This window comes from Lytechinus pictus, chromosome 7, assembly GCF_037042905.1.
Source record: "Lytechinus pictus isolate F3 Inbred chromosome 7, Lp3.0, whole genome shotgun sequence".
NCBI lineage: Eukaryota > Metazoa > Echinodermata > Echinoidea > Temnopleuroida > Toxopneustidae > Lytechinus > Lytechinus pictus.
In genome coordinates this window covers 12,995,723-13,015,479 of record NC_087251.1, presented here as the reverse complement: position 1 = coordinate 13,015,479, position 19,757 = coordinate 12,995,723, and the positions used below count along the sequence as shown (strand labels likewise).

Here is a 19,757-nt window from a genome sequence, read left to right as displayed (position 1 = left end):
TTTCACAATCTAGAATCTATACATCATATCATAACACAAAAAATTCTGTAAACATTCATTGTAATACTGCTAAAAATTACTTCTGCTCAATAAATCAAAACAGTTGTTTGCATTAACTATTTAAAACCCTGCATTATCACAAGGACAGGTACATGTAGCTTGCATTTAAATGCATACTTATTGCCAACTCAAATAGACATAATAGCTACAAGAAGACCTTTTCGACCCCCCCCCCAAAAAAAAAAAAGGAATCCTCACATTTTCAGGATTATTTGACATGCAATTACATAAATTTCATAACAATATTCCAAAATGAAAGTAAAAATTATAAATTATGAGTGCAAGGCAAGAATAACATTTTTAATCAAAGAAAAAAAATTAAAGTAGACAACACGAATTCAGCCTTTCATGCCCAACACTGAAATTTAAATGGCTCCATATTAAATTAACCATGGATTTTTAACAATATATGTAGATTCTAGATCTTAGCTGATTGAGCCTGGACTTTAGTCTGTTATAATATACCTAGGGAAGTTTATGAATGTAGGCATGTTATGCCTCTGTATTCAGTTCTATCACTTCTAGGTTTTTCCTCCTCAAGATGGCTGGCTCATATAATATAATAAGACTCAGTTAATAGAACAAAGGGGACAAAGGGAATTACTGAATGCATGAGAGGCTAGCAATGTAGCATCAGCTTGCATTAGCAATAAAAACTACAAATAATACATTGCACTGGTACTGCTGTACGACCATTGTCCTTTGCAAGCCCCTTCATAAAACATTGAACAATGTAGAGTACAACATGCAAGCCAGTGTGAGCCAACAGGAAATGAATACCAAAACGGACCCCCGTTGGCTTCAGTACACACACAACGTGTTATCAATGAACATGTGTTTGTGTGTAGTACAACGCACATGTATGGAAGAATGCCCTGGGCGGATGGGGGAAGATCACACACAACACCACCACTAAGCTTATACCGTTTACTCAAAACCATGTTACACACAATGGCGTTGCCGCTCTTCAATATGTAAGCCTAATATAAGATGGGAGCAACGTCCTTAAGCATTTATTGCCCATGTTTTATTTTAAAATTATGTGTATTGCAGTGAACAACAGTTTAAATGGGCTTTAATGACGTTGACCTTGAAAGTGTAAGCAGCCGACTTGCTGTGCTATTTTTAACTTGCCTGTAAACAAAGATCGAAAGTCTCGGCATCGGAGCAGTCGCAACATTTCACACTGAAGGACTTTAACTCCTCTTGGCAGTAGTTGCAATACAATCTTGGGGGGCTCTCTGAAAGAAAAATAATGTAAAATGTTAATAAAGTAGATTAGTCGACATAAAAACACGTTAAAGTTCAAATAAACAGTCGATAAACAGAGTAACTCACCGGCCATTTCTGGGGACGGACGGGGAATTCTCGCACACCGGCAGCTGATGACGTCATTAGACCTTCACCCACAATGCAACTTTGTCTGTTGCAGAGAAAAAAAGAGAAAACTTGCCGATCAAGATTGAAATGGCAGGACCTTCTGTAAAACTCAGCCTTGAATCTCTACAGGAGCACAAAGTGCAAGAAATTTCTCTCGATGGATTGGAGACTTACACAAAGTAAGATTTTTTTTAAATAGTTCAATTGCATTGATTGTTGTCTTAATTCATGTTCGACACAGTTACACTTACAAATTATATCTTCGGTCCCACATATTGCTTTTTGTGCGATTTTGTTGTTGTTGTGTACGGGGTCAAGTCGACGACCCAGGGGCCGATTGCACGAAAGGGTCTTTCCAAGGACCGTCTTTCGTGTCGCCCATCTTAATTATGATGCGCTATAAGCGGGGTGTTTCTGAAATTTATGATAAACAAATACAATTCGTAAGCTTGCTTTTAAATCAAATTTTATACAATTTTGTTAGATATCACATCATTTTATAAACAAATATTTTGTTTATTATAAGTATAACGGACGAATAAAATATGTTTGCAGATTATTTATTTGAAATGCGTTTCTCATGGCGCATCATAAAAAATGGGCGACACGAAAGACGGTCCTTGCAAAGACCCTTTCGTGCAATCGGCCCCAGACCACTTGTTCACTGCAACCATCCTGCCTGAGGCTGTGGGGAATCTACACGACTACAGATAGGATTATGGTATGCCAATGCTGTATGGTAGTGGATCGTATTACCGAACACTTTTCATGAATTCAATCATATCAAACACATTATTCTCATAAAATTCACCAAACTTTCACCATAAATACACAATTACCTACAAAATATAAATATGTAAAAATTTTGCCTAAATCGTTTTTTCTTTTTACGATATTAGCTTCCAATCGGACCCCTCTTTGCATGTGAAATATTTTGGTCACTTGAAAAAGGTATCGTATTACCGAACGTGTGTTATCTATGGGAAAAGTTGAGAAAACAACAAAATCACTGATGAGCTATTTTGACCATATTTTATTATTTTAAGAATATTAAGACTTTGAAAATGTGTTTTTTACAATTTTTCATCATCTTTCTATTCAAGTTCTCTTTGTAAGGATGTTGCAAAATTTTGAGCATATGAAATTATTTTCTGATGCGTACCGTAAGGGCACTAGTATTCAACCCGTTTGGAGAGTTTCCTCAAATATATAGAAATATAGAATTTACCTGAATTTCAGACCCGTCTTATTTCCAAGAGCAAATGCTGGTTATTCTTTTTCCGTTATTTTTTTCTTCAACCAGTTGACTGTGTGCGCGGGCGATCGAATTATACGGCGATGGATTTTGGTACTAGTATTCAACCTAGCGATGAAAGATGGCCCTATCTCTCAATCTGCCCTTGTCCCATCCGACTATGGACTAGACCATTTGAGATGAGACCAAACAGGGAATTAATCAAAGCCAGAGATTTACATAGATCTAGATCTAATTTAGCAATCTAAACCCTTTTGAGATTTGCTATCAATCCTCACTAGGTTGAATACTAGTACCATTCAGTGCAAAAGGCCATCGCCTCATAATTCGATCCTCCGCGCGTAGAGTCGACAGATTGACAAAGAAAATATCGACAACAGATTACCCTGGAAATAACAAAGGTGTGAAATTAAGATAAATTCCCTATTTCTAAATATTTTGGGGAATATGTCAAAATCTTTGAATTATGCCGGGTTGAATACTAGTACCCATACGGTATGTTGCGCGCGTTCGGTAATACAAGGCCGGTCGGTAATACAATCACTCACTATACATAGCACACACTTTAAAAAATCATTTAAATATCACTTTTGTGACCAAAATTACTAATTTCCATACAGTTGCAATGTACTTTTCATTAGTAACTTGGGAATAATTTTTGTATTCACCAGAGCGCTCAAAAACTTGAATTTTGGGCATATGTTTGTGTACGCCCTCTATTGGTGGAAAGTAATATGGCAAGAAAATTTTCATTTTTCAATCTCTATTTTTAATTAAGAAAAAATAATTCAAAGAATCAAATTTACATAAGAGCCAAGTTATATGATGAATAGCTGTGTTGGAAACTGACAGTGTAAGAAAATCAAGGCATTTGTCCCATAGAAAAAGAGAAAATAAGCCAAAATTGCCACCCTTATTTTGCCACACATGGATATGTAACTGAGAACAAGGTTATAACTTATATCATAACCTTGTTCATTGAATGAGTGACCCAGACCGGGAGCTCTGGGGTCCGTTGCAGAAAGAATTGCGTTTAAACGCAAGTCAAAAAATAAATCGTAAGTCCCAAATGTGCGCTGTTGATTGGTTGAAAATCAAGTTGTGCATGATTTTTAGAGTTGCGATTGATCGCATCTCTTTCTGGCGGAATTTCTGCAACGCCAACGGGCCCCAGGAGGCAGGAGACCAAAAAAAATCAGAAAATATACAATTACAGGCGAGCTTGTTAGTGTTTGTGTGTGTGGGGGGGAGGGGGTAATCATGTCTCATCCAGGTATGATCATCATAAAAATTGTGTTTTTTCAGAGGCGTATTTGAGATGAATTTTGGAAGGGACTTGGCACTTTATTTTAAATTTAAGTATGATTTGCGCACATTTTAAAAATCATCATGAAGTTGATTTTCAATCAGACATTTCTCAACACGAAATTAATCAAAATCATAAATACCAAACGGAAGGCAAGATCCTAAAGTCAAATTAGCTTGACGGAATTGTAAAATAGGTCATGGGTTTCGTTGGTATCGCGATCTCAAAATTCCATGACGATCGACTAGTGTGCGCTCAGCTGAAAAAGTGCCATATAAAAGTGTGACCTTAGTTTACGCACAATCGTTTTGCAAAGATTTAGAAAAGAAATCAAGCAGACAAAGGTAAGATAATTGTATCAGATGGAAGTTAAAATACCATAAATTCGGATGGTATCACAGTTTACTTACTTCTTTGGAGACCTCTGCTTGCAAACCGACAATTTCTTGAAGCTTGTTGATAAGTTCAGATTTTCTCGGAGCAGACGCAAACGATAACAAAATTTGCCGATGTTTTGCCAATATTTTCACAAATTAAGACCCTACCTAAAAAAAATTAATACACTGCGTAGTTTTGTGTCACTTTTTCTGTTGATGATATCAGTTTTTCAAGATTTTGATTAGATATTGAGATATTCGACTGTGCACAAAATTAGGTAATGCGCGAATTAAGGTCACACCACCATAACTGACGATTTCTGCAGCCCCCCCCCCAAAAAAAAAAAAAAAAATATCTATCTGAATTGGTACTGTAGTTTAAGTAATTATTATTTCATTTACCAATAGAATAGAACCCCTTTCCTCTATATTATCAGGCATTTTAAGAGTTTGTTTATGACTTTTGATGTCATTGTTTTTGTTATTTGTGCAATTAGATCTAGATTCTGATGTTTAGACCAGTGTGTTTGATGAAAAGTCTTGTTAAAGAGCTAGTGATGAAATTATTTATATATTATATTAGAATACTCTTAAAGTTAATTTTCATTTATGTGTTTAGACCCCTGTCTATGTCAGAAAACTTGGCAAAATTGGCCCACAAGATAGATTTCGCTACCCAGTCTGATGCTGAATCACCACAGAAAGATGCTCAGGACACAGAAGATAAAGAGGCTACAACTTCATTCCAGCAGCCACAATGGCCATGGGAGTCAGTGAGGAACAAAGTCAGGTGAGATTCCTGGGGCTAGTAAGGGCTTGCAATCAACTGCTAGATCGTTGGCAATCAGGGCCACTGTTACATTTGCATAGATATCATTTAACCTTATCAGCGAACTATAGATTTTTTTTTAACATTTAAATTGACACAAGATCTCTCTGTGTTCAGTGCACTAATATGATTCATGTTTAATCAGGAGAAATAGCATTAATTATTATAATTCTGCATTCACCAATTTCTTATTGGAACTGAGTGGTCACTGTATAAACTCAAGAATTCAGTAATCATGCAACATAGGGTTAAGAAACAAAACAAAACTTCAGCCATGTGATTACCTACTGTCAAGAACTCTTTATTTCAGTGGATATATTCTTGAAGAAGCTCTATGAACGTTATGATATTAATCACCTTATCCAGATTTTCTGAGGATGTATGTTTTTTGTCATTTTTTTTTTTTTTTAAAATGTCAGGGCTGCTTTGACAGAGATGAGTGTACTGTCAGATGTTCTTCACATAGCCAGATCAGCCAACAAGGAACAACCCTACATGGTACTGGATCCAGTATCAGTAGAGGGAAGCACACCCAAGCAGCATGCTCTGCAAATTGTTGAAAAAAAGAAGGTATCAGGTCTAATGGCACTTATCGTTTCTTTGCTTTGTAAGGCCAATCAAGGATTTCATATTAGTTTGGGCAAGGAAAATATTTGAAATTTTTCAAAATACTCTCCTCTTAAAGTTTGTCACTGATTGGTTGAAAAGGATTATTACTTTTAAAAAAGGGCATTTCCCCAAAGTGGGAACACAATTCCAATATTTTAGCAAATAGAAGTGGGGCACATGGATATGGGCTTTTCCCTTGATCTGTTGAATAGTAGTACTGGCCATGTGATGCTGATGATGAATATTACTAGAAAATTTCAGATTAAAAAAAAATTAAACCTGTGTAACATATGAATCAGGTTTACCCTACAAATACAAACGTGAGAAACGAAAAAAAAAAATCATTTTAAAAACAGAGTAATCTTAGTATCCATTGCTAGGGTGAACAAAATATTGCATATCAAAGTTTGACTTTCAATTGTGATTGTGTTTTAATAAGTTTTATATTTTCATTACAGAGTTTGGATGCAGCTGCCAGCATCTTGACCAATGGAGCTACCCGCATGCTGCAGTCCAGACGATTTGGAGGCAGCGCAGAGAAGAAGAATGCAAAGGATGATTTCTTTGGAGAACTCCATCGACTCAGAATGCATTGGAGGCTGAAGAAAATTGGCAACAACATTCTAGGAGATCTTAGCTTCAAGACTGGTCAGTTTCAGTGATAATTTCTTTGTTGCTCAAGTTGGTTTCATAAAGCTTTTAATGGAGTAGGTATGACTTTACCAACGAATTGAACATGTTTTTGTGCACGTTAGATTCTCAATCATTTAAATATGCATCAACTAAAGTGGTGATGCAGTCGTTGTAGATTGATACTCTTGTCAGAAGTCAGGACCACTCTATCAAAAATACAAGGGAAAATTATTGGCATCTCATCTAGCACAAATCATATGCCAGTTGAAGTTGATGACGAGACTGACTTCATTAGATGTTGAGCTAACATAATTTCTGACATTGGTATCATGTTCGTAAACCAACTTTCAGTGTTTTGAGCTTCACTCTCAACGTCAACATCAAACTTGGAAATTACCCAACTTTCATTCTGTATTTCCTTTGTAGCTGGTTCTCGTTTTTGGCACACGGGCACCTTTGAAGTGGCTAAGTCTACTGACCAGGAGATAGAGGAGGCTGAACAGAAAGGTATCCCACCTTGTGCTATTAGGGTTACCATACCATCTGATCTACAGGGTACTAGCTACATACAGGTGCTAATACAAGAAGGTAAAGTTGATTATAAATGCAATAATAGTAGTAATGATAAAGAATATTTGATAATTAAAAATAAAAATAATATGCAACATTCATATGGCGCTTAATACAATTTTTTTAAGCACTGCATATTATTAACCCTGCTTTGGCACAGCTACCCTGATCGGAATTCAAGGAATTTCTTCCTATTGGGTACCCATTTACTACACCTGGGTGGAGAGTGGCAAACGTAGATTTACGCCTTGCCAAAAGACACGAGTGCTGTGGTGGGATTCGAACCCCGGACCTTTTGATTCAAAGTTTGGTGACTTATCCACTGAGACGCAACATCACCACTATTTAGAAGCACTAAGTGGATACAATTGATTAATACATAAACAAGAATTCTTTTAAGGAATAGTAAAGACAATGCAATACTGAGGAACAGGGTAAGTTTTAAGGGAAGTTTTGAAGGCAAGATTACTGGAAGCCACTCTTATTGAAAGAACGTAATCAACATGTAATCTCATTGATGAATTCACAGTAACACATATTCCCTGAACATTAGCTGACCAATTGATGCATTCTAAATCACACTTAAATCTTTGTGAAACCCCCACAGGCCAAGCTGATATTGCCAGTGCCTTGGTGCAGAATCCCAGCAGAAGCCATGTCTCTTCTGATGCGCACTGGCAGGAGAGGTTAGAAGCTGCTCAGAATGTTCTCTTCTGTAAGGAACTCTTTGCACAGGTACGAACAAAGCCTTGTTTGTTTGTTTATGTTGTTATTGTTGATGTTGTTGTTTTTATGGTGTTAATATTTATCAGTTGTTGAATGATTTTCACCAGGAAATGTAAGAGGGCATAGTCTCTGGTTGTCTTTTCTCGAACTCTGTTGGATCAGTGTTGGCCAGTGAAGGGAGCTTTATTCATATATAATTAAGTTAGAAAATTAGTTATCAATTAAAATAATAATTTTATTGTCAATATCATTAAAAGTTCAAAAAAGACAAAAACCCTTTAAGTAAATGGACAACAAAGATAATTGTATTTCGCCATTGCTGTTTTGTTGCTATTTTGCATGAATGCATCAATGGTATTTTGATAATGTTAATGTTTAATAATGATGAAAATAATTGATTATATCCTGTCAGTTTGTATGTACCGGTATATATTCAGAAGAAAATTCCTTAAACTTTGATAACTAGATTAGCATATTTTTGCTGTCATTTGAACTCAATAAAATATATTCTGTTTACCCAGTCACTCATCCCCACATACACAATCATATTTTTAAGAGTAAAATTATGTGTAGTTATGTTAAGTTCTTTAATTTGAGTATTTTGCATTGACAGTAATAAAAATCTAATTTCAACTCATGCTCCTCTGTTTTCATCCACATCTGCAGATTGCTAGAGAAGCAGTGCAACTAAAAGCACCAGTCCCTCACCTTGTAGTTGGGAATCAGATAATCTCTCACATCTTTCATGGTGTTCAACTCTGTATCACACTTTGTCATGACACTAATATGGACAAAAAGGTAAGGTTCAATACTACTTGGTAGCCTTTCAAAATACTATCTTAAGTTTGAATTTGCTTGTGAGATAATGAAGTGTGCATGGAATTGAAAGGGCTGGTGGTGACTGATGGTTTTGTTAAACAAGTCTATACACAGAGGAGGGTAGGTGTTATGTCTCATGAAGCTGTTTTGCATTACTATGTCTGATAATAGCTATCAGATCAAAAATAAAAACAAAACAAACACCTCCATATACTACTTTCAAGTGCATAAGCTTTCAGGCAATTCTATGAAGTATTTAGTGTACCTCTGACCCCCTGTATGTTGGACCCATGAAATGATTTGTGTCTGTAATTCATATATGAAAGGTTGTAATGCTCTCAAATTATATTCATGAAGTTGGGTAAGAACGAAAAAAAAAAATGAGGTCGGATTAACAAAAAATGTGATTGTTTTATGAAATAATGAAGGAAAAATACAGTCTTGATCTTAGAATATATGTGTGATTTCAATGGATCATTTTTGTCTCGTCTGTTTAGCAGAGCGAGACTATAGGCCCCGCTTTTCCGATGGAGGCGGCGTCAACATCAAATCTTAACCTAAGGTTAAGTTTTTTAAATCACATGATAACTTAGAAAGTATATGGGCCTAGTTTATGGAACTTGGACATAAGAGTAATCAAGTATCACTGAACATCCTTTGTGAGTTTCAGGTCACATATCCAAGGTCAAGGGTTATTTAGGTTCAATGAACTTTATGTTGGGGGAATCAAAATGAAATCTTAACCAAGGTTAAGTTTTTTTTAATGTCATAACTCTGAAAGTATATGGATCTAGTAAGAGTAATCAAGCATCAGTGAACATCCTGCGTGAATTTCAGGTCACACGACCAAGGTCAATGAACTTTGGCTGTGTTGGGGTATTTGTTAAATTCCCATCATAACTTAAAAAGTTTATGGATCTACTTCATGAAATGTGGACATAGGGGTAATCAAGTATCACTGATCGTCTTGCACAAATCTTTGGTCATACGATCAAGGTCAAATATCATTTAGGGACAATGAACCTAGTATATTACCATCATATGAAAGGTGTTTTTTGTGAATGATTATTCTATAGTTGTTTTCAAAGTCGGCACTGCTGGTATATTGAATTGCGTAATGCAGGCAAGACTGCCAGAGGCGCTCCACTTGTTATTTATTTGTACTATGGTATGTGATATTTGTTCATGTTGATGCAAATTTACTGCCTAATGTTATTAGAAAAAAAGTGACAAGTTGGAGTATGTAAACATGTACTTGAATCTCTGAGAAAAATAATGTAGTGTTGCATATGAACTTTGATAATTTTATTGTAAGTATAATGATCAGCTTTCCCTCACTCAATTATATTCTTTTTCAGAGAATTTTACCATCTAAAGTGAGTAAATGTTAATTATTTCAGGCCGCTAACTGCATGGATATTCCCCTACAGCCTATTATTAATATGTTGGTACTTTGTATAGATGTTAAGTTATGGATTTGTAAAATATTATTGGGAATACCATGCAGAAATAGATTTTTTTATAGACCCCCAAAATGTGAAACCAGAATCATAAACATGGGTTGGGTAATTTTATTAGGTTAGTCTTAAAAAGTTTTCTCATAAAATTCTAAGGAAATCTATTGAATTGAGCCCTGCCATTGGTTGCTTACGTTCGCTGATGTTTACATAATTTAAATCACAATCATTGTTACCCTAATATGTAAAGTTGTAATGGATATGATATTGTAAATATGTGCATGATTGTTTTATTTCTTTGTGGAGGATGAATTGAGAAACTAATTTTTTCACCACTTAATTAGTTGATGTTTTAAGTTTGTCTAGGCAACTTAGTATACATTTTCCGAATAAGGGATTGCTTACTATTATTTCTTCCATTTGGGTATATAAATTAAATTTGAATTTTTATGTAACCCTGTATCACATGAATTTTGTTGGTTGTGGAAAATATAGAAATTTATTTTGCATGTTGTACTCCATCCTAAAGTGATCCATTGTTCCTTCTGTCTGTGGGCTTTAATTATACTTCTTATTTGTTTCTTTGTAGCAATTGTATAAAGTTTACTGTTGTACATGAATCTCATTGAAAATGCTGGAAAACCACTCTTTATTGATAGTGATCTTCTTAACCCTACACAGATTGGGCTTTTTTGGATGTTATGTGACCCGGGGGGGGGGGGGGTGAATTTGAGATCTCAGCCGCTGATCGCGCGAACGCAGTGAAAATTGGCATGACAATGGTGTAGGATGTTATCTACGGGGCTTTATGGACAATTTTTTAGAAATAGTAAGATTTTTTAAAATATTCATTCATTATGCTAATTCATAAGTAAATCATACTTTTTACTCTAATTCACTAAAAAAAGCTCCTAGGATGCTAAGTTTTGGTGTTAATATTCTTTATACCATTGCTAACAATTACAAATGAAAAAAATCTTGTTAGGAAATTAATTTCACATGTTATCTATTGTTTTATGAATTTATATATTTCTCTGTTTTTAGACCTTTTGTTTTTCTTTCTTTTCTTTACCAAATTTATAGCAGAACCATTTTGAAGTAAAATTATGCTAAAATATCATATGCTGAAAGTAAAAAAAATAATATCTTTATGAAGAAGATAAGAGAACTCAATTTACATTGACTTTGTACACAAAATCACGTTTTGGAGCAATTTGGGGTCTGACCTTACGTTATGTTGCGTAATTTTTCGACCACATACTCGGGCATCATAAATTTGGTCTTGAAAGATGCGCAAGACTTCATAGTAAAAAGTCAGTGAGTGGCACGGTCGAGAAATTTCTTGCAGCGGAATTGTCACAGAAAATCAAGGGGGGGTTGATTCAATCCCTCCCCCGGCGGTTTTAGAGTTAAACTCAATAGGAAAATAATGTATACTTAGATGAATGTTTGTATCCATTATGCAAGTTATGTATACTTGGCTTTCATATTTATATGCACTTTCAAGAGGATGCAGGTCCCAAACTGAAATATTTTGATGTTCATAGATAAGATCAAAAGCTATTCAGTAATAACTTTGTAATATAATGTAAAGGAATGAAGCCATGAATAGTATGATTTATCCAGTAAACTTGAAAATATTAATCAGTTATACATTTAAAATCTGCGTAACTTTACCTTGCCTATTTAGTATTAAGTTAATTAATTGCCATAAGTCTTACAAACTTTATACTCTTTATGATGGCCCTATGCCATGTATGTAAATTGTCAAAGTTCATATTTTGTGCCTCAGTTTTGTCTGTCCCTGAACATGTGGTGGAAGAACTTGAGAAAATTATACATGCCTTTTTATGGAATGGAAAAAAGAACTATATAAAAAAGTCAACACTGATTGCCCCTTATTCTAAAGGGGGACTGAATATGATCGATATTCGTTCAATGTTTAAGGCACTCAAAATAAAATGGATAGTAAGATTTTTTGATGAAGGACTTTCTTCATGGAAGATATATTTTAATCATTTTATAAGAAAATATGGTGGTCACTTTTTACTCTATTGTAATTTTGATAAAAAAGATTGTTTAAAACTAAGATTTGTACCCTCTTTTTATAAAGAGGTCTTATATGCCTATTTTGAGTTAAGAGATCTGAGTAACCATGATGCATTTTCTCATGAAAGTATTATTTGGAATAATAGACAAAAAAAATAGCAGGTGTCAGTTGTTTTGTGAAGGAATTGTTCAATATTGGTGTTTGGTTTATACAAGATTTATTTGATGAAAATGGTCAATTAATCCCTTTTATAAAGTGGCAACAAATTGGCTTTAAAAACTATCTTCTTTGGCGTTCAATTGTTTCTGCTATTCCACAGACAGTTAAAGCTCGTTGTTTCGAGAGGCGACATCTGTTAAAAAAGCTAGATATTTGTATAGTTTTTGGTAATAAAAAAATATTTATATCAAAATTGTCAACCAAGATCATAAATATGATATTAAAAGAAGATAAATACCAAACCCCTACTTCTGAAATATATTGGAGATCAAGGTATGCTATAAGTGAAGATGATTTTAGTTTTATTTACGAGTTGCCTTTTAAAGTTATTCCAGATACAAGAACAAGAATATTTCAATATAAAATAAATACAAGATGCTTACTAGTAAATGCAAAGTTAAAGAAAATGAAAGTTGTAGATAATGAGATGTGTTCTTTTTGTAAACAAGAACAGGAAACAATTGAACACCTGTTGGTAGAATGTTCGCATACTCGATATTTTTGGAATGAATTTCTAAGATGGTGGCATACTAAATTTAAAAAAGAAATTATCCAAGTAAAGGATGAAGAGGTTTTATTCGGAATTAAAAACAAGCAAGATGTGTTATTGAATCATTGCCTTATTGTAGCAAAGAAAACTTTATATCTGTGTAGATATATTAATATCCTTCCTTGTTTTGACTTGTTTACCAGTAAATTAAAACAAGTGTACCGAACAGAAAAGTGTATTGCTTATAGGGACTCTACTATGTATAGATTTTTTAAAAAATTGAGTTTATTAGATTTTGGGTAATGTAGACGAACAGACCTGTATTGCTTCTCTGTGTTTCTTTTCTTTTCCCTTTGTTGTTTTTGTGTTGTATGTATTTTTTTTATCAAAATGTAACCTATCCATACTGTACATTGTTATTTTATATGGTTATTAAACTCGTTTTGTAATATGTGTATGAGATGGTTATACTAAATAAAAACGTTTCAACAACAAAAAAAAAATGTATGTAAATGACTAAACATTCTACCTTTTTTCTCTTGATGCATACATGCATAGACTGAGGCTGCAGTGAAACCAAACCATAGCCATGCCCTTGAGCATTCCCTCCATCAGTTGCTTCGAGAACTTCACCGTGGCAACCTGAATGGAGCTACCCCTAGGCCTATCACAGCTGTTCACACTGCAGCGGCAAAACGTAGGAGAACTATGTCTCTTCAGGCTGCAGGGCACAAGGAAATTGCTCAAATTCAACAGACGTAAGCACTCAGAACAAACCTTTGTATTTATTATTGCTTTGGGGACCATAAATCACTAGTCAGTTGAATTTAATTTAAAGTAGCATTATCTTATTTTGAAGCAATTTAAACATTTGTTTATTATATTTGTTTATTTAAATATAATCACTTTATCATTCAGAATATGGATCATGTACTTGGGATATAGAATGTAACAGCAACAGAAAATTTTAATATTATTCAGTTTTCAATTAGTCTTTTATTAATTGTTTTAACAGATAAAAAAACTATGATATTATTTTCTGTAGTTATGTAATCAGTTTGGTTGAGTTGAATTAATATACAGTAAGGTCTGTATAAGGATTTGCCTTAAGTCAAAATTTTGAATTTGTTGTTTAATTTGTTTCTTTAGGGAATGTTTACTGGAGAAGATTATGAAGCAGGCAAAGCACATTGTCCTCAGGCACAGGTGAGTTTAGACAATTCTTTAATCACAATTGATTTTTTTTTCAATGAAATCTATGGTTTTTATCCTGTCAAGGAGAACATTTGCTCTATTATTCCTGATAAATCAATGAATATAGAATTCTTTTGAATATTTATATACAAATAAAATCTACATTTATGATTTTTACTTAAAGATTATATCTATGTTTTTACAGGGTTGGGAAGTTACTAGATGACATGTCAGGAGAGTATGAAGATCCCAGTATCCAGGCACATTGGGGAGCTATGACTCAACCATTGCAATCAACAGTCAAAGTTCATATGACCTCCAGTGGATACATCTATGAACAACTACTCAGGTAAATTATGTTGTTGCTTATTTGCTAATTTCGACTTTAATGTCAACATAAGTTCTCTTTGAATTTGTTGCCCATGAGGAGGAAATAGGATTTTGCTTTACAAAGCATAATTTGTGTAGCAAGGAACAAATTATTTGTGCCTACATGGTAAAGAGAATTAGAATATGAATAATTCCAGGGATTTTTTTTTTTCATTAAAATTTAATTCATACAAATCAACTAACACTACTGACCTAGATTGATGATATATTTATGAATATCTATATGTGGTTGTTTGCAGGTCTTCTCTCCACTTATGTGTAGAGACGGAAAGTATTCAGGCGGTAATGAAAGATGGGCGGGTCGTTAAACTTACACACCATCTACAAGAACTACGAGATCTCATCACGTGTATGGTAAGGGACAATGAATCTTTCTATAAAGACCACCAAAGGGAAACAAGGAAGGTGGTATGTTTCAATGGGAAATTTATTCATTGGAAACTAAACTTATTTTATAGAGAGATGGTTCTTCCATACAGGAAACAAGGAAGGTGGTATGTTTCAATGGGAAATTTATTCATTGGAAACTAAACTTATTTTATAGAGAGATGGTCCTTCCATACAGGAAACAAGGAAGGTGGTATGTTTCAATGGGAAATTTGTTCATTGGAAACTAAACTTATTTTATAGAGAGATGGTTCTTCCATACAGATAACAAGGAAGGTGGTATGTTTCAATGGGAAATTTATTCATTGGAAACTAAACTTATTTTATAGAGAGATGGTTCTTCCATACAGAAAACAAGGAAGGTGGTATGTTTCAATGGGAAATTTATTCATTGGAAACTAAACTTATTTTATAGAGAGATGGTTCTTCCATACAGAAAACAAGGAAGGTGGTATGTTTCAATGGGAAATTTATTCATTGGAAACTAAACTTATTTTATAGAGAGATGGTTCTTCCATACAGAAAACAAGGAAGGTGGTATGTTTCAATGGGAAATTTATTCATTGGAAACTAAACTTATTTTATAGAGAGATGGTTCTTCCATACAGAAAACAAGGAAGGTGGTATGTTTCAATGGGAAATTTATTCATTGGAAACTAAACTTATTTTATAGAGAGATGGTTCTTCCATACAGAAAACAAGGAAGGTGGTATGTTTCAATGGGAAATTTATTCATTGGAAACTAAACTTATTTTATAGAGAGATGGTTCTTCCATACAGGAAACAAGGAAGGTGGTATGTTTCAATGGGAAATTTATTCATTGGAAACTAAACTTATTTTATAGAGAGATGGTTCTTCCATACAGAAAACAAGGAAGGTGGTATGTTTCAATGGGAAATTTATTCATTGGAAACTAAACTTATTTTATAGAGAGATGGTTCTTCCATACAGAAAACAAGGAAGGTGGTATGTTTCAATGGGAAATGTATTCATTGGAAACTAAACTTATTTTATAGAGAGATGGTTCTTCCATACAGAAAACAAGGAAGGTGGTATGTTTCAATGGGAAATTTATTCATTGGAAACTAAACTTATTTTATAGAGAGATGGTTCTTCCATACAGAAAACAAGGAAGGTGGTATGTTTCAATGGGAAATGTATTCATTGGAAACTAAACTTATTTTATAGAGAGATGGTTCTTCCATACAGAAAACAAGGAAGGTGGTATGTTTCAATGGGAAATTTATTCATTGGAAACTAAACTCATTTTATAGAGAGATGGTTCTTCCATACAGAAAACAAGGAAGGTGGTATGTTTCAATGGGAAATGTATTCATTGGAAACTAAACTTATTTTATAGAGAGATGGTTCTTCCATACAGAAAACAAGGAAGGTGGTATGTTTCAATGGGAAATTTATTCATTGGAAACTAAACTTATTTTATAGAGAGATGGTTCTTCCATACAGAAAACAAGGAAGGTGGTATGTTTCAATGGGAAATTTATTCATTGGAAACTAAACTTATTTTATAGAGAGATGGTTCTTCCATACAGAAAACAAGGAAGGTGGTATGTTTCAATGGGAAATTTATTCATTGGAAACTAAACTTATTTTATAGAGAGATGGTTCTTCCATACAGAAAACAAGGAAGGTGGTATGTTTCAATGGGAAATTTATTCATTGGAAACTAAACTTATTTTATAGAGAGATGGTTCTTCCATACAGAAAACAAGGAAGGTGGTATGTTTCAATGGGAAATTTATTCATTGGAAACTAAACTTATTTTATAGAGAGATGGTTCTTCCATACAGGAAACAAGGAAGGTGGTATGTTTCAATGGGAAATTTATTCATTGGAAACTAAACTTATTTTATAGAGAGATGGTTCTTCCATACAGAAAACAAGGAAGGTGGTATGTTTCAATGGGAAATGTATTCATTGGAAACTAAACTTATTTTATAGAGAGATGGTTCTTCCATACAGATGGGAGGTAGAGCAGGTTTGACAGTACCAACAAAACACATCTTCTAGACAAGGTGCTAAATGTGCTCCAGTTTTATCCTCCCTCTCCTCGGTGGCCAATTACACGAGGAGGGCTGTTTTAGAAAACTGTTAATAGCAAGGTACACATTGCAAAAGTATATTTATAAATGACTAGAATTTTAAGTATTACTGAGATGAGATAACCAAACTTTGTGCCTATGTTTTCATTATTGTGGCCATGCTTCCAAAATAGCTGATGCAATTTAAAATATTGCGTTTGATTGCCATATTCAAGTTTCTAAGTCTTATGAGAAATCCCCTGTTAACAAATTAAGCAGTACCATTTCAAAAATCTCGAACATTCTTTATTATTGGCTAATATTTTGTTATTTTTTTCAGGTCTCGCAACATCAAGTGTTAATCCTGGCCCAGCTATGTAAACACATGAGCATGCACATGCTTCAAAATAACATTCAAGTTGGGACAGGACCAGCTGCCAAGCTAGGCAGTACCTCAGCACTCATGTTCACAACACCCAATGGTCAGAAGTAAGTACAATTGCAAACGTATAATTTGTGTATTTGTCAATTGTTGTAAAATGTCAATTATTATCTCATTTTAGGTTGTATGCTGTGATTGGTTGTAGATGAGAACAAAGACGTCATCTATGATGCATATGAAAAAATGCATTATTTTGATCAATTAACCATATCCTTGGCTTATTGAGTATGAAGTAATTGTTATTTAATATTAGGTAGGTGTATTCATACCTGTCTGATCAGAAGAAACACTGTATGATAATTTTTTTCAGTTCATTGAAATACCTAATGATTTTGCAAGTTACCATTGAGTTCTAATCTGATGCATGTTCAATTTATATTGTAAATTCCCTACGATCTCAATAATTTCCTCAAAAATTTCTCATAATTTGAAAATATAAATATTTTACTTATATTACACTTGCAAAATTTCGGATTTTTCTGATTTGGGAGTTGTAAATACTAGTGTGATGTCTCTATTTCAGTTTTTCTTAAGAAATGTGTGCCTTAATGTGCATTGTCTTTGAAAGGTATTATTGGAAGTTGCTCTGTTTGTGTCATCCTACAGGACTGTAGCAGTGCGCTCTGATCCCCTGGAAGGCATCACCGTGATGGTTCAGGGGTGCAAGGCATCGCCCCTTTTACCCCAACCTGAGATCCTCAGCGATGTTGTTACCGATGAGAAGTGGGAGAATCTACCCAAGGGCTTCCGGGAGGTGGACATGGCTCGGATGCCAGGACGAAACTTCATCCATAAGATGGAGATGCTTCTCGCAACCCTTGCCAAATGAGACTACACAATGAAAGCATTGGACTGTATGATGTAAAATGTAATGAGGGTAACTCCTTATACACTGGAATAAACATGTTTTATGCATTGTTTCATAGGTGCTAGCTCTCACAGCAGTGCATGAGCCCCAGTTTGCCCCCAGCCTCTCCATCCAGCCAGCGCTTTTAAGAACAGCTTATAAGTTAAGTCAGTAGAGAACTCTATAAAGTCATGTCCGACATGGAAAGCTGGCTAGCCTGGCTGATTCCTGAGTATTGAATAAAGGGTGATCAGGTACTCGGACCACTTTGTGCATGAGCAAAGAAGAAATGTAATACATACCTTTCTTAATACCCTGTTCCCACTGCCGTTCACCTGTTATGATTGGCGTGTCGTAGCTGAACAGGAAATTTTTTTAACCATCAGAATATTTCTCTACAATCACGACTGACCTTAAGATCTGACACAATCAATACAATTAATCCATGATTTAGACCACGGTTTCAATCGTGCAAATGATGAAAGTGGAAACTAGGTAAAATAGCATATTGGAAGGAACATTTCTTTCAGTTTGAATATAAGTGTTTCTTTAAAAGGTTTCACTGTCTTAAGGAGTTAAAGGTTGTACTGTGTGGACATACATGTAACTCTCCTAAGGGAAAAGACTCCCTCTTGCCATGCTAACGAAATCTATTATTCCTCCTTTCATGATAGTCTTTTGTGATTCAAATATTTATCACAAAACACATTGAAATCAAATTGGGCATTCCCTAAGGAATTACTGGTATTCAGTGGCATAGATATGTAATGATTTATTGATTTGTTTGGTAGTTCACAATCCAATTATTCAGAGATATTGATCAATGCATGATTGATGGCATAGAAATATGCATTTCCAAAGTAATCATGTTATTTCATATGAATTTTCTTATCACAAGCATGGGTCCTTATGTTTCTTTAGAAAAAATTGTAAACAAAATTCATTCACAATTAACTCACAAGTTTCAGAATTGTTAAAAAAATATTGATTTTATATTTATCATGTAACATGTACATGTAGAAGTAATGGATAAGTGATATTAAATTGCTTTATATAAAAAGTAATTATCTTGTATTTACAATCGTTCAATGTTAAGAGTTCATATCACTTACATCATTCACTGATGCACACAAGTCTCGCCACAAATTATTTTCCACCATCACATTCACACACGACACCTTTCATTAAAAAAAATTCACTTTTTTTTTCATGCACAATTTTTTTTGCAGATTACCCATGTTTCATATAACACTGTTGAAAAGCTTGTCTAAAGCTAAGGTAAAAGGTTCTGGTTTTGAACTCTAAATGTGAATAATATCACAGTATCATCCCACACTCCAACTGTACAAAAGTGAAGGGATAAAATAAGTCTTTTTTTTTCATCTGTTGATTCTTTGTATAATTTGAATTTTACCTGTCAAGATATATCGCGCCGTCTCTAAATCATGATTTTATATTTCTTAAAAAGGGCCTTAACAAATTAAGTGAATGCAGAAAGATATTTTTTTTTAATATTTCATCATGCTAGTTTGAAACCATTCCATTATCAAGATGGGTTTTTTTCTATGAAAAAAAGATAAGTGTTTGGAGTGATACTTTTTTTTTCAATTTGTCACTTTTTGTCGAAAGCAGACCAAATGAAACATATTGGTGAAAGATCAGGGAAAATCCATC

At 34.1% G+C, this 19,757-nt stretch overlaps 2 protein-coding genes across 2 annotated transcripts in view; one reads left to right on the top strand and one right to left on the bottom strand.

The window, feature by feature from the left end:
* The window catches only part of LOC129264935 (transcriptional adapter 2-beta-like), a 60,757-nt gene extending 59,271 nt beyond the window's left edge, over positions 1 to 1,486 (bottom strand). The window contains exons 1-2 of the mRNA XM_064101957.1: positions 1,399 to 1,486; positions 1,195 to 1,301 (exon numbers count right to left, since the gene is read on the bottom strand). Of these exons, the coding sequence (XP_063958027.1) occupies positions 1,195 to 1,301; positions 1,399 to 1,405 (114 nt within the window). The 5' untranslated portion in view covers positions 1,406 to 1,486. The remainder of the gene's footprint in view (positions 1 to 1,194; positions 1,302 to 1,398) is intronic.
* Positions 910 to 19,147, top strand: LOC129264936 (mediator of RNA polymerase II transcription subunit 17-like). Its single transcript, XM_054902904.2, has 13 exons — positions 910 to 1,619; positions 4,998 to 5,168; positions 5,627 to 5,777; positions 6,275 to 6,464; positions 6,876 to 7,037; positions 7,627 to 7,754; positions 8,412 to 8,543; positions 13,339 to 13,538; positions 13,930 to 13,986; positions 14,180 to 14,323; positions 14,604 to 14,718; positions 17,135 to 17,283; positions 17,843 to 19,147. Exons 1-13 carry the CDS (start codon positions 1,528 to 1,530, stop codon positions 18,063 to 18,065), a joined length of 1,914 nt encoding a protein of 637 aa, XP_054758879.2. The 5' UTR covers positions 910 to 1,527; the 3' UTR covers positions 18,066 to 19,147.
* Positions 19,148 to 19,757: the final 610 nt, after the last annotated feature.